Source organism: Perognathus longimembris, chromosome 1 (genome assembly GCF_023159225.1).
Source record: "Perognathus longimembris pacificus isolate PPM17 chromosome 1, ASM2315922v1, whole genome shotgun sequence".
Classification (NCBI taxonomy): Eukaryota; Metazoa; Chordata; class Mammalia; order Rodentia; family Heteromyidae; genus Perognathus; species Perognathus longimembris.
This window is the reverse complement of record NC_063161.1, coordinates 50,349,936-50,364,195: the sequence shown is the minus strand read 5'-3', so window position 1 is coordinate 50,364,195 and position 14,260 is coordinate 50,349,936. Positions and strand designations below refer to the sequence as shown.

The following is a 14,260-nucleotide window of genomic DNA, read 5'->3' as shown; positions in this document are numbered from 1 at the left end:
AGAGTACTGGGGGGTCCTCACAGAGGATTAGAACCACTTGCCTCCAGGTCTTGGGGTTCTCTAAATGGCAAGAGGTGACTGGAGCATCCTGGTCTTGTACCTCTTCACTGCTTTCTCCAACGAGGGCTGCCCAGGCCCTGGAAATGGTCCAGAACAGGATCAGAGCCCATAGCTTGGGTACTGCTAAGATTAGACATGACAGGGGACCCCACGGGTTTTTCTAGAGTACACAGGGTCCCATAAAGGGAGGATGCCTATGTACAGTGGTCCTGGTGTTTGTCACATGGGAAGTGACTTGTGAACTATTGGGGTGGGGTTGAAGTATGATTTATATACAGCTGTATTTATTCCACTTGCAAATCATGTAGAGTGGTTTTCCACTGATTTAACAACCTTTATTTCCATCACCACCCTCCAGTATCCAAAGGCTGCTGCTTCTGATTCCCCTCAGTCTTATGGTGCCCCTCTCATCCTCCATACACAGAAGGATGAGTTGTCTACATTCCCATGATGTAAACAGAGTCAGATTACCAGGAACAGGTAGAGGTTCCTGGCAGAGAACCTGGGTCCCAGGTGGCAGGGGTTGTAGGAGGAGCATTGGGAAGTGGAGTCAGCTTAGCACCTTCTCTGGTCTCCATGTTATTGCGACAGCCTATATTTAAATTTATAAACCTATATTTATAAGACACCCGAAGCCCCAAAGCCAGAGGAACTAAAGGGAGAGGGAGCAGGAAGCAGAGGCTGTGAACAGAAAGTGAGATGAGAGTGGGTTTTGATCCCACTAAACGAGTGTCAGCTCTTGATATCTGTCTGGCTAGTAACTATTCTGTGTCCCTTTGGTCTAGGTATTTTTTTATAGCACCTGCAGATGTAAGCTTGGGAAATACTCTTATTTTTATAGCTTGAGTTCATCATACCTGAACCAGTAAATCTGCTGCCCAAAGACTGGGTCTCAGGTCTCTGTGCTGGAAGAGACTAGATACTAGCAGTTCCAGGTGAGCCTGAAGTCCTGAGATGGCTCTGAAACTCAGAATGGGACTTGGAGTGTCCCGTCTTCTTCCCCTGCCCTCAGCATCAGGATTTGAACTCGGGACTTGGCACTTGTTGGGCTTGCTTGCTCATAGCTGGTGGTCAACCACATGAGCCACACTGCCGGTCTGGCATTTTGCTGGCTAATTGGAGATTAACTGTATGGGCTGACTCTGAGCCTTGATTCTCTGGGTCTCAGCCTCCTGAGGATTACAGGTGTGAGTCATCAGTATCGGAGTAGGGGTGACTCTTGGTGTTCACAATAGTACCGGTTTCAGGTGGGTACTGAGGAGCGTTCACTTTTCTTGGGTGTGTGAGAGCCACTGGGGAAGTTTGGGTGGGGTGAGGAGGGCAGGGCTGACTGACTGAGTAGATTGGGACCTTCAACAAAGCAGAAGTAACGTGCCCTTCTTACCCAGAAGAGAAGCACTAAGGGGTATTGCCATTCTCTCCATCATACTGAGGCTGTCCATCACCAGCCTAGAGGACAAGAGTTTAGAATTTTCTTTTTCTGCACGCACCCCAGCCCAGGGCCTAGCTCAGAGCCTGTATCCAGCTGTGTCAAAAGTGTCTCTTGAAAGTAATGATGGGCCGGAGAGGTACAGCTCATCTCCCTGTGAGAATCCTAGGGGAATCTGGAATCAGTGTGGGGAAGTAGGGGTTTGGTCTATTCTAGTCTTTAGCCGTGTGTGTGTGTGTGTGTGTGCGTGTGTGTGTGTGTGTGTGTGTGTGTGTGTGTGTATGTGTAGGGGTGAGACATCCTGGGCTCCAATCCCTGGGTTCCCAGCCTCTGGTCCTGTGTTAATTCTAATGGCCTAAGGAGCTTCTCCCAGACCCCATTTTCATGCTGGAGCTCCGTCCACTCCCGCAGCTCAGGAGGCCCTGGGGCTCGCAGGGGATGTAGAGTTCACCAGTGCCCACCACGCTGCAGCCCCCACTGCTCCTGAGGGTGCCAGCGGGCCCCGTGCAGTACTCCGTCCTCAGCATGGGCGTGCTGACCACACATGGCTGGTACAGGGCGGCACCCTTGGAGCTGCTCACCGCTACAAGAAGGGGAAAGGATGCTCAGGGCCCCAGCCCATTTACTGACAGGCTTTCCCAGGAGCTCCTCAGCCAGGCCTCTGCTCCAGGCAGCTGCCACTCCCCTCCAAAGACCCCCGATCCCAGCTGCCCACTTCCATGCCTCCCCGTCCAGCCCATGTCCTTCTCCCTTTCCCCAGAGCCTTGATAAGGCCAAGCCTGGTGCCTACTTGACGTGTTCTTAGTCTCAATTTGTCTTGTCTCTCCCTTCTAAGCCTGCTTTAAAGTATCCTCTTAGAGCCTCTGACACTGCAAGTCTGCTCCCCTTTCTTTCCATGCGTTAGTTTGTTTGTTCCTCCTTTCTCTTTCTTTCTTTCTTTCTCTCTTTCTTTTACTTCTTTCTTTCCCTTCCTTCCTTCTTTCTTTTCTTCTTCCCTCCTTCCTTTCTCTTCTTTCCTTCCTTCTTTCTTTTCCTTCCTTCCTTCCTTCCTTCCTTCCTTCCTTCCTTCCTTCCTTCCTTCCTTCCTTTCGGTGTGTGCCAGTGTTGGGGCTTGAACTCAATGCCTAGACACTGTCCCTTAGCTTTTTTACTCAAGGTTTGAACTCTACCACTGAGCCATAGCTCTACTTCTGGCTTTTTGGTAGTCTATTGGAGATAAGCATCTCAAAGACTTCATTGTCAGGCTGGCTTCTAACTTTGATCCTCAGATCTCAGCTTCCTGAGTAGCTAGATTTCAGGCATGAGCCACTAATGCCTGGCTTACTCTCATTTCTAACCCCTAAAAGAGATGGACAGGCTAGCTAGAGGTCTCCATCAGTCAAAACTCGTGAGAGGGCTGGGAATGTGGTTTAGTGGTAGAGTGCTTGCCTAGCATGCATGAAGCCCTAGATTCAATTCCTCAGCACCACATAAACAGAAAATGGCAGAAGTGGTGCTGTGGCTCAAGTGGTAGAGTGCTAACCTTGAGCAAAAAGAAGCCAGGGACAGTGCCCAGGCCCTGAGTTCAAGCCCAAGACAGGCAAACAAAACAAAACTTGTGGGAATAAGATGTCTTCCTGTGGAATAGCGATGGCTCCAGAGGTCTGAGTGGAGTGGTGTGGACTTTTACACTGATTGATCAACTCCCAAGACCCAGAGCTCTAGTAGCATGGCTCGTCTACTTACAAATATTCACTGGTCCGATGCCTTCACACAGCCTGTTGAGAGGAGGAAAAGGAAGGCAAGATTAGTTGCATTGAAGAGAACAAGGCTGATCCATGCAGCACCTCTCCCCCTCCAACCTTCAGTGCAGTAAGCAAGAGGACTGTTCTGTTGCCTGCTGTCTTAAATATTCCATGACCACAAGATAGGTTATGGCAGCAGAAGCCTTCCAAGTGAGGAAGAAAGCGTTCCATGCCTTTTCCTCATCTCTCAGCTCACCTGTGCTCCTCGCCCTCCAGCAGGCGCCTGTAGGTGGCGATCTCGATGTCCAGGCCCAGCTTGGAGTTCATCACCTCCTGGTACTCCTTCAGCAGGCAGGCCATGTCCTGCTTGGCCTTCTGCAGGGCCTCCTCCAGCCCCGCCAGCTTGCACTTAGCATCGCTGAGGGCTGCCTCGCCCTGCTGTTCTGCCTGGGTTATAGCCTCCTCGAGTTTGCAGCGCTGAGGAGAGGGCACACACACAAACAAGAAGGCATCACTAGACTCTTGGGGGCCTGAGCTGGATCCACACAGAACAGGAAGAACAAGTCATAGAAGCTGCCAGGTTTGTGTTTACAGTAGATTTGAGCGTAGGATTGGACTAGGATTGGGCCATCTGTTCCTTCTGGTACTGAGAACTATTTTCTGTGTGAAAATAGGATTTCCTCTTGAAAATACTCAGCAGTGTGTGTGTGTGTGTGTGTGTGTGTGTGTGTGTGTGTGTGTGTGTGTTGGCACAGGTGTATGAGAGCATTCGTGTGCCAGTAATGAGGCTTGAACTCAGGACCTGGGCACTGATCCTTAGCATTTTTGCCCAAATGGAGCTACAGCTCAACTTCTGGCCTTTTGTTGGTTAATTAGAGGTAAGAGTATCATGAATTTTTTTATTATTATTTTTTGCCCGGGGTTGGCTTCAAATCACAATCCTCAGATCTCAGTTTCCTGAGTAGTTAGTAGTCTGAGTATAAGCCAATGGCATCTAACACTAATAGATTTTAATGCCTAACTGGTCTTCCTTAGCCTAGGAGAACAATTTTTAGGATCACAGGATTGGAGTCTGGGTTTGAAGGAGCCAAGGAGAACATGGTCCCTACTCCCTTGCTATTTCATCTCTGCCAGGAGTCACCTCACCTCATTGGGGACCTGACTGTATCCTGAGGCTGCTCATCAGATGGGTAGCTCTTATAGAAAAGGTTTGCTTCCTGTTAAGCAAGGTGGCACATGTCTGTCTCCTTTGGCAGGGCTCACTAGGAGGGCTGGGCCTGGCCCCCATCTCTAGTGGTCCAGTGGCCTCTGCTCTGGTCACTGGTAGACTGTCATAGCCAGAGGTCCTGCCTTACCTGAGCCTTGACTGACTCAATGTCTTGCTGCAGCCGCTGGATCAGTTTGTTCATTTCCAGGATCTCGTTCTTACGGTTTCGAAGGTTGTCACAGTGGTCTCCAGCTGTTAGCCTCAGCTCCTCATACTGAGGAGACAGAGAAGTCAGAGCCCCAGCCCAGCCATCCCACAGCATCTCCTAGCCATCTTTCTCAGTGAGCCAGGGCTTTAGTTCTGCCTACCCTGCCTTCCTTTCCTTCCCTTCCTTCCTTCCTTCCTTCCTTCCTTCCTTCCTTCCTTCCTTCCTTCCTTCCCTTCCTTCCTTCCTTCCTTCCTTCCCTTCCTTCCTTCCTTCCTTCCTTCCTTCCTTCCTTCCTTCCTTCCTTCCTTCCTTCCTTCCTTCCTTCCTTCCTTCCTTCCTTCCTCCCTCCCTCCCTCCCTCCCTCCTTCCCTCCTTCCCTCCCTTCCTTTTGCTATATGAGCTCATACCAAGGTTTAAATTCAGGGCTTGGCCACTTTCCCTTAGCTTTTTGTGCAAGGATGGTGTTCAACCACTTGGGCCACTTGAATGCTCCCTTTCCAGCTTTTTGGTGGTTAAGAAATAAGAGTTTCATCAACTTTCCTTCCCAGTGGGCTTTGAACTATAATCCTCAGATCTCAGTCTCCTGAGTGGCTTGGATTACAGATGTGAGCTTGGCCTCTGTGTTTTCTTTTTGTCCTGTTGATTGCCTGCCACCCTCCGCTGGCCCCAAGAGGGAGGAAAATCACAAAGCCAGGGCCAGCCATATGCCCTGTTGCAGACTGGCTCCTTCACATCTAGCACTGTACTCAGCACATGGTGGACCCTCCACAAACAGCGCACCAGGGAATGAATACAGATGTGGTGCCTTGCTCAGGCAGGGTGCAGTAAGACCAGATGATAGCATTTGTTAAATCAAGTTGTCCCTAGGGTGCCCCCATTCTCCCAGAAAGCCCCTAATTACTGAGTCTGGGGCCACCTTAATCACCGTTTCTGCTCCACCATTAGTAACCACCCAGGCCACTGGCCTCCTCCCACGCTTCAAAGCCCAGAGTCTTCTTTGCCACCACCACCAATTAGATTTATTGGATGCTGCTTAGAGGACCACTTCTGGTAGGTAAATACAGCTGAACACCTGTCATTCTGATGACAGGCCTGGCCCACGGTGGGGGCTGGGGGGTGGGGATGGGTCCCTGCTGTGTACTCTGCAAAGACCTGTCCAAGGGCCTAGCAGAGACAACAGGTGCAGGGTTCACAGAGTTCCCCAGCCCTGTGGCCTAGCTTAGCCATCTTATCTACTTGTTGTGGAGAACATCTGGGGCCCTTCTACCTCTTCTGCCTCCTTCCCTCCCTCCTTCCCTCCCCCTCCCTCATCTCTCTCTTTTGCTCTGCTCTCCCTCCCCACCCTTCCAGCCTGCCCCTTTGCAGGGCAGCCTCACCCGGCACTGGTACCAGGCCTCGGCTTCAGCTTTGCTCCGGCTGGCAATGTCATCATACTGGGCTTTGATCTCGGCAATGATGCCATCCACATCCAGGTCCCTGCTGTTGTCCATCTTCACGATGACCGAGGTCTCAGAGATCTGAGACTGCAGCAGGGCAGTCTCCTGGGGAGGCCAGAGGTGGGGGGAATGAGCTTGGAGGCTGGGGGATGCTAAGGGTCCCACCCCATGTCTGCTTGGACTTCTCCCCACAGACTTGCCCGCCAGTCTACTGTAATTCCTTCAAAGTCCTCGGTCACCAGCAAGCTCCCGTGACACCCTCAAATAACCTGGAACTTTCCCAGAGGGACCCTCTTCGGTAGACTCACTCTCTAAGGCCATGGGGGATCCCTCCCCACAACTGCTTAGAAAGGGCACCTGCCACCCCTTTGCCCTGGAAATGGCCTTGACCAAACCCTAGTGAGCAGTGGGGCTGCAGCTACCTCCTCAAACAAGGCTTTCATGAAGTCTATCTCGTGCTCTAGAGCCTCCACGTTGGTCTCCAGGTCAGCCTTCATCAGGAAAGCCGTGTCCACGTCCTGCAACAGAGCGCTTATCACTGTGGGGTCATGGCCCGGGGCTGAGGAGAGAGCCAGGGCCACGCTCTCCACACGTCAGACACCTGACCAGGCATGCTGGTAGCAGGTGGCAGGCAGGGGACCACCTCTTCCCACTGGGCGCATATGGAAGAGAGGGCTGGGAGGGGGGTCTCCAGCTCCAGGATCTCATAGCTGGGCCTGGCATCTGGCTCTGAAAGAAGCAGAGCTTAGAGACTTCCCAGTGTCCTTTTGCCACCTGGAAATAGGAGCCACTTGTCTGAAGGAACTCATCTTTGGGGTTTGTTTTGCTTATGTCTTGGTATTAGCTACTTCTCCAGCCACGTGGGCAGCCTTAGCCCAAGTGAGCTAGAGGATGGAGGCTGGCCAATCTCAGCTCTTTGGCAAAGGGTGGTGTGTGTGTGTGTGTGAGAGAGAGAGAGAGAGAGAGAGAGAGAGAGATCTGGACTTCTTTCTAGGGTCACAAGGGCTGGCACAGGATTCTAAGGGGACAGGGTCGCTTTGGGAGTATATGGATGTTTTGGGGTGGGGGTGGGGCACTAGGTATCCTAAAGTTAGTCAGGTGGCTCAGGGGACAGCTCTTTTCCTACACATCCCTCTTACCTTCTTTAAGGTGACAAATTCATTCTCTGCACAGGGGCGCAGGGAGAGTTCCTCTTCGTACCTGTTGGGATGGTGGAGAGAAACCTTAGTTTGGCTGAGGAGTTTGGAATGGGCTTGGAATCAGGCCTTGGGGACCACTCTGTCTCTCGCCCATGGTCCCAGGGAACTGCAGGGGGGCTGGGGGTCCTGCTTCTGTCTCATACCTCTAGCTCCTCCCTCACCCTAGACAGATAATTATTAGCAGGCTTCTCACAGCTGCCCTTCCCCCTTCCTCCTTCTGGTTCTCCTGTTGCCTATTTTGATGATGAGTCATTCTCTTCATAGGCCTCCTGAAGTCTACCTTCATTATGGCTTGCTGTGAAAGAAGTCTCCCCCCCCCACCCTCCACCCCAATATCTCTCTACTCCTTCCCTTCTAAGGACTGCAGCAAAGTTGTGCTGCTGGCACTCCATCTTTCACTATCAGCTCTGAGCTAGCTGTTGGCCCTGACATTGCCAGCTGACCTCCATACCTGCTCCTCACCAGGAGGAAGAGCCTGCTCCCTTCCTGCAGCTCAGTAGAGAGGTAGCAATTACACACTTTACCAAACCCAAGGGGATAGCCCAATTATTTTCCCCAAGCTCCCTGAGAGCTACTCAACCCACACAGGGATCCTTAAGGCACAGGGAAATCAGAGTGACTCAGTTTGATGAGCAACATTGATCCATTACAAGCACCTCTGTGCTTCCTGACGCCCATCTCCCCGTTGTCCAGCAGAGCTCTGCCCTGCTTTGGCTCTGGGCCCTGGAGCCTCATAACTAGGCTTGGATCCTGGTTCTCTCATGTACTGGTCATGGCCAAGCTAGATAAATGACTTGGCTTCTCTGCCTCTTGTCATTTGTAGATGTGTCTCCTTGGCCCTGCCTCAGAGGGCTGTTTTGAGTTGATTGATATTTGCAAAGCAATAAAATAGTTCTGGGCAGATGGCAGGTATTGTGCCAAGGGTTTGTCACCTTCAAAATGCTAGTGCTTTCTCATTCTTCCCTTCTTGGCTTCTCTACAGAAGCAGAAGTTTTCATCTTGAGACAAGAAACCAGTATCTCAGGCTGGTAATCCTAGCTACTCAGGAGGCTGAGATCTGCGGATCGCTGTTCAAAGCCAGTCCAGTCCCTGAGACGCTAATCTCCAATTAAGCACTGAAAATGCCAGATGTGATGCTGTAGTTCAAGTGGTAGAGGGCTAGACTTGAGCATAAAAGCTCAGGGACAGCATCCAGGCCCCAAGTTCAAGCCCCAGGACTGACACACACATACACAAAAGTTCTCATCTTGAGCTGTAATCTGTCTCCTCATCTCTCTTCTATACTTTCCAAAATAGGCATGGCTTCTGCTCAAGGCTCTGCCCTCCTACAGCCTATCACAGTTAGCTAGAATTGTCTCTTCACTTGACACATCCTGCCCCTCCTTGTCACCTGTTTCTATAAGAAGCTATTAGAGGGCCGGGAATGTGGCTTAGTGGTAGAGTGCTTGCCTAGCATGCATGAAGCCCTGGGTTTGATACTATAGTACTACATAAACAGAAAAGGCTGGAAATGCCACTGTGGCTCAAGTGGTAGAGTGCTAACTTTGAGCAAAAGCTGCTCAGGGACAGTGCCCAGGCCCTGAGTTCAAGCCCAGGACTGGCAAAATAAAAAAAAAAAAAAAGGAAGCTATTAGAAGAACCTTTATCCTTTGAGGCCCCAAGCAAATGATGCCTCCTCCAGGAAGACTTCTGGAGCCCCTTCCCATCACTCCCTCACTTAGGATTCTTCTTCTCTCTGTGGGTTCCATTCTGTAGCTGTTCACATGGAAGGGCAGGTGGTGTGTATTTACTGCACTGGAGTATGCACAGCTTACCACCCTTGCTTCTCAAGAGCACCCATACTTCCCGATACAAGGCCCACCATTGAAAAGACCAATAGTTAATACCTACAACATAGCTCTACTTTACTCACTGGCCCAATGCCTTATGAGCTGTTGCTCTCAGTGTATTCACATTGTTTCTCCTCAATGGAAATGTCTGCCTCTACCCCAGCCCTAGCAAGCATTTCCATGGAGCTGTGGGGCCATGTAGATCTACCGAGGACCCTAACGTATATAGACCTCAGCCTCTTGAAAGCAGTGAAATCATCAGCAGCCTATGCCAGGCTGGGAAACTGACCCAGAGCCAGGGTGTGGGGAGTAATTTGATGACACAAACCCCAAAGTACTAGAAAGCAAGATAGAGCTCTTGATTATGGAGGTTGGGGGGGAACCATGATTATTTGCAGCTGTGACAAAGCAAGATGGGGGAGCCAGAAGTTCAGGCTGATGAACTGAGGGAAATGCTGAGACAGGGGTTATTAAGTGTTGGGGACAACTGGTACGCTAGCATGGAGTGGTGGCTCATATCTATAATCCTAGCTACTCAGGACACTGAGATCTGAGGACTATTATCTCTCATTAACCACCAAAAAGCTGGAAGTGGAGATGTGGCTCCAGTGGTAGAGTGCTAGCCTTGAGCAAAAAAGCTAAGAGGCAGTGACACCCCCCTAACACACATACACACACACACACACACACACACACACACACACACACACACACACACACACACACACCAGGTCACCAGGTAGGGGGGAATCTTAGAGTTCTGCTGTGGAATGAAGAAGTGGTTCCTGCTCTGAGGTCTACAAAGGGGTCTATGGAAGGACAAGTAAATAGCTTAGAACAGACACCTGGTGCTTCTGAAATAGTAGGTGGAAGAGTTGTTTTCATAGCAAGAGAGATAACAAAGGTCTTACATAAGTGAGGAGACAAAGACAAATGCCAGCTTTCATATCAAAATATAGGATAATGTTGACGCTCTGTCTATTTTATCCCATTTATCTCTACCATTTGGGTGAACTGTTTTAGGTCCCCCAGTGTATACCTGGAGAAACTAAAGCCCAGGTGGTTTCTGTGGTTGGCTTCTCCATTCCCTTTTTCGGGGAAGGCAGAACCCACTTACTTTTTCTTGTAGCCCTCCAGTGCATCCTGGAGAGCACAGAGCTCGGCCTCCAGTCTCCCACGCTCCCCCGACACGCAGTCCAGCTGCCGCCTCAGCGCACAGACATAGCCCTCAAAGAGGGGTTCCAGGTTGCTCTGGCAACACCTCTGCTGCTGCATGAAGTTCCACTTGGTCTCCAGCAGCTTATTCTTCTGCTCCAGGAACCGGACCTGCAGCCAAGCAGAGGGTGTCAGCAAGCAGGGGGAGTCCTGGAGACCAAGCCTTGGAGAAAGCAGTGAAATGATTTGAGGTTCTCTCCCAACACACCCCTCCCTATCAATGAATGCCCTAGAATCTGCAACAGTTAAGGTCACTGCAGAGACTGGCATCTGTGGGTATGTGTCTCTATGTCTCCTCTATTTGGAGGGAGTTGTAGAGGATCCCTTGCCTTCTACTCAGGGGCTGCATGTTGAAATGGAGACAATCTTTCTCTGGCAGGGCTGGGACAGGTTCATATTTCAACCCTGTCTGCCTTCCAACCCATCTCCCATGAGACATGGCCTTGATTAAGCCTCCGACCTCTTCTTCTGCTTTCCAGAGCAGGAGCCTGGGTTATGGATGGGAAGCTGTGAGCACACCTGTATGGCCGCGGGGTGATGCTTGAGCCCATGGGCACCCAGAGCAGAAAGTCAGATCAAAGGGGGGGGGGAAGGGTGAGCTGGGTCCACCTGAGCACTCCTGGCCTGCCCAGTTGCACATGGAAGGTACCCAGGTCTTAGAAACAAGGACAGCTAGATCTACTTCCTTCTTTCTTTCTTTTTACTTCCTTTAAAAAAAAATTAGAAGCAGGTGAGGGAGTTGATCCTGGTCACCCAACTAGTGATCAGCACAGAGCTTTTGGATACTTGCCCTAGGGTTTTCCATATCATGCCTCACCCCCCCCCCCCCCACCAAGAACGCTGCATACTAGGGATCTTGTCCTATTTCTGGTCAGCGACCTACTTTGAAGGCTGAAAGCTGGGGTCCAAATTATGGAGATGCTTATCATTGAGATTTTTTTTTTTAACTGTAAGTAGAAGCAAGCCAATTCCTTTTGGAAGCACCACTGCCTCTCATCCTTCCTCACAGGCTGAAGAACCATGCCCAGACCCGGGACCCAGGACCTCTGACATCTGATCTGACCCAGGAATGTTGCACCTAAACCCTGGGGCTACCAGAACCAACAACTCAGCCTTATGCAAGAATCCTGACCCCCATGAGTCTGTCTGGGATGTGGGGATAGGCCTAGGGACAGCTAAGGGATGGCAGACCAGTTTCGTGCCTCTTAAAGGCAGGCATCCTGTCACTATTCCCTGTAGCCTCTCACTCTGGCGTTGACAGATGCAAGAGGTGGATAATCGCCGCTTTGTGCCCCCCGCCCCCAACTCGGACTGCTCCACTTTTTCTTCATCCCAGGCCTAAAATGATGGCAGATTTAGGGGTCATGATATCCATTTCTGCCTTCAAGTCCAAAAATCTTGATGCACTTCTGGCTCAAAGGAAGGTCTCTTATGAACGGGCATTTCCCTGCCTCTTTGAATATTCCTTTTGGAAGTTCCTCATACAGTGCACCCTCAGGCAACCTTTGGGGATTTTTGTCAGATGCTATCCTGAGCAAAGTGACATACTTAAAACAAGACAACAACAACAGAAAAAATGTCGGGTTTTGGTGGCTCCTGCCTAGACTCCTAGCTATTTAGGAGACTGAGATCTGAGAATCAAAGTACAAAGCCAGCCCAAACAGGAAATTCCATGAAAATCTCATCACCAATTAACCACTAGCCAAAAGTGGAGCTGTGGCTCCAGTGGTGGAGGCCTAATCTTGAGCTAAAAAGTCTACAGGGTCCTGTGTTCAAGCCCCAGGACTGGCACACACACACACACACACACACACACACACACACACACACACACGGACTAGGAAACAGAAAGGAAATGTTCTGTGTTGACACAGATCTAATTAACTTTCAACCATAAGTGGTGTGGAATGTTCCAGAAGCCGAACAACAAAGGATGGCTCTTCTCCCACAGACTCAGGGGGTTCTCTACCCTAAGTCCTCACCACCCCACCTGTGCTCTTTGGCCCCCCTCTTACCTTGTTGATGAAGGAGGCAAAGCGGTTATTGAGGCACTTGATCTGTTCCTTCTCGTCCCTCTTCACCTTCTGTACCGTTGGGTCGATCTCCAGCTCCAGTGGGACCAGCAGACTCTCATTGATGGTCACAGGGGTGATGCAGGTAGGAGGCCCGCAGGTGGCCCCTGCTCGGTACCCGAAGCCAGGCAGGCCACACCTGGAAGCTACCCGGGGCCTCCCAAAGCCCACATTGCACAGGCTCCGGGAACCCAGGCAGCCCAGCGCTCGGAGGCCCCCACCTGCCACTGACCTGCACGGTGCCTTGCTTACTTCATAGTGGGTGACCATCTGGGGTATGATAGCCGAACAGGAGCTGAAGTTCCGACTGCCACACCTGGCGCCCACCTGGACGGAGCGACACGACATGGCAGAAGAGAGGGCCGGAGAGATGAACTCTGGAGGGGAGCCCTGGAGACAGGATTGGCCAAGCCATGGTCTAGTTTCCCCCTTTTTATCTGGCAGGGAGATGGAAGGTTGAGCTGGGTCAAACCCCCTAATGACCATTAAATCAGGTTTTATGAGCTTGAGATATTGGCAGCTGCTAAGTAGCAAGATGGATAATTAGGGTAGCAAAGAGCCAATGGTTAATGCTGGTGGGCCCTATAAAAATCCTATTTGTCCTCCTTCCTTGTTTATGGAGGCGATAAAGAGGCCAACTGGACAGATATGCTTGTGGTATCCAGTGGCACAGGCTGGAGGAAAGGGAGAATGAGTCTGTGTGACCGAGGGAAAAGAAGTGTACACCCAACTTCCCTGGGATTCCATCACAGAGTAGACTTGTTGAGAAAGCTCTCCTTGCCCAAGGCTATCTCTGTCTTTCCACAGATCCTCCAGACCCAGCTGCCCTCCACAGGCTCCTAGATAGTACCAGATGTTCCCCGGGAAGAAGGCTTTGGGGTGGGGGGAGGGAGACACCTCCTTACAGCAGGTGGGTCCTTCCTCCTTAGGACAGGTGGAGCCCAATAGCTGGTGCTCCATCCCCCTCCCTCCCCCCAGGGGTCCTGCAGGTGAAAGGACTGTTCTTCTGGCTAAAAAAGACTGGAAAGGACTCAAGAGGCAAGACTTGGTGTTTTCTCCAGTACCCTGTGGTCACCCAAGCCCAGTTGCATGGAGTTTGGGGTTCTGCACTGCCTCTTGGTATCTCACAGAGGAGGATATAACCTGTGCTCTGAGGAATGTTCTGGGTAGAATTGGGACTCAGACTTGCCCCTCAGCACCTGTCCCATATGCAGCTCTCAGGAGATGCTGGCAGGCCCTCTCCACATCTTCTTTTGCCTCTTTCTGCCTGCCTGAGCCTTGTAGCATCTGCTGAATGACCAGCCTTGTCTTATTGCTCTAAGACTTGTTTCTAGGTCAAAACCAATGCTAGCACTGGTTTATAAGAATCCCAAAGCTGATATGGAGTTTGCAATGTGCCAGAATCACCCTGGGCTCTTTCTAATTTCTTTTAAAAAATTATATTTAAGTAGTTGTACAAGGGATTTTACCATGACAGTTTGTGAATACAATGCATCTTGATCAATGTCACCTCTTTCATCATTCTCCTCCATAATTCCCAGCCCTTCCCAATCTCCTCAAGTTTCCTGGCTGCATTTATGTACATTGAATATTATGACTTCATTTGCCCATCTTTCCTCTCTCTGTTTGTCTGTTCCTCTCCCCTTGACCTCAGCCCCTTTCAAGAACCCATGTTCCAGCTTCCTGGTATTCATTTGGTTAAACTGCAAGTTAGTTGTTCAAAGGATTTAACCACTGGAATCCTTCCCCAGACTATACCATACTTTAGGTATATGGTTTTGTGTGTGTGTGTGTGTGTGTGTGTGTGTGTGTGTGTGTGTACACATATATACATAAATATATATGCACCCTGTATATGTTTACCTGAATATTTATAATTTT

At 50.5% G+C, this 14,260-nt stretch overlaps 1 protein-coding gene across 1 annotated transcript; it reads right to left on the bottom strand.

Annotated features, from left to right (window-relative positions):
* Window positions 1-1,831: 1,831 nt before the first annotated feature.
* Window positions 1,832-12,730, bottom strand: Krt82 (keratin 82). The gene is made up of 9 exons (XM_048350504.1): window positions 12,323-12,730; window positions 10,210-10,418; window positions 7,204-7,264; window positions 6,487-6,582; window positions 6,005-6,169; window positions 4,569-4,694; window positions 3,470-3,690; window positions 3,215-3,246; window positions 1,832-2,072 (listed from the first exon to the last, which is right to left on the bottom strand). The coding sequence occupies exons 1-9, from the start codon at window positions 12,725-12,727 to the stop codon at window positions 1,837-1,839; spliced, it is 1,551 nt and encodes a 516-aa protein (XP_048206461.1). The 5' UTR covers window positions 12,728-12,730; the 3' UTR covers window positions 1,832-1,836.
* Window positions 12,731-14,260: the final 1,530 nt, after the last annotated feature.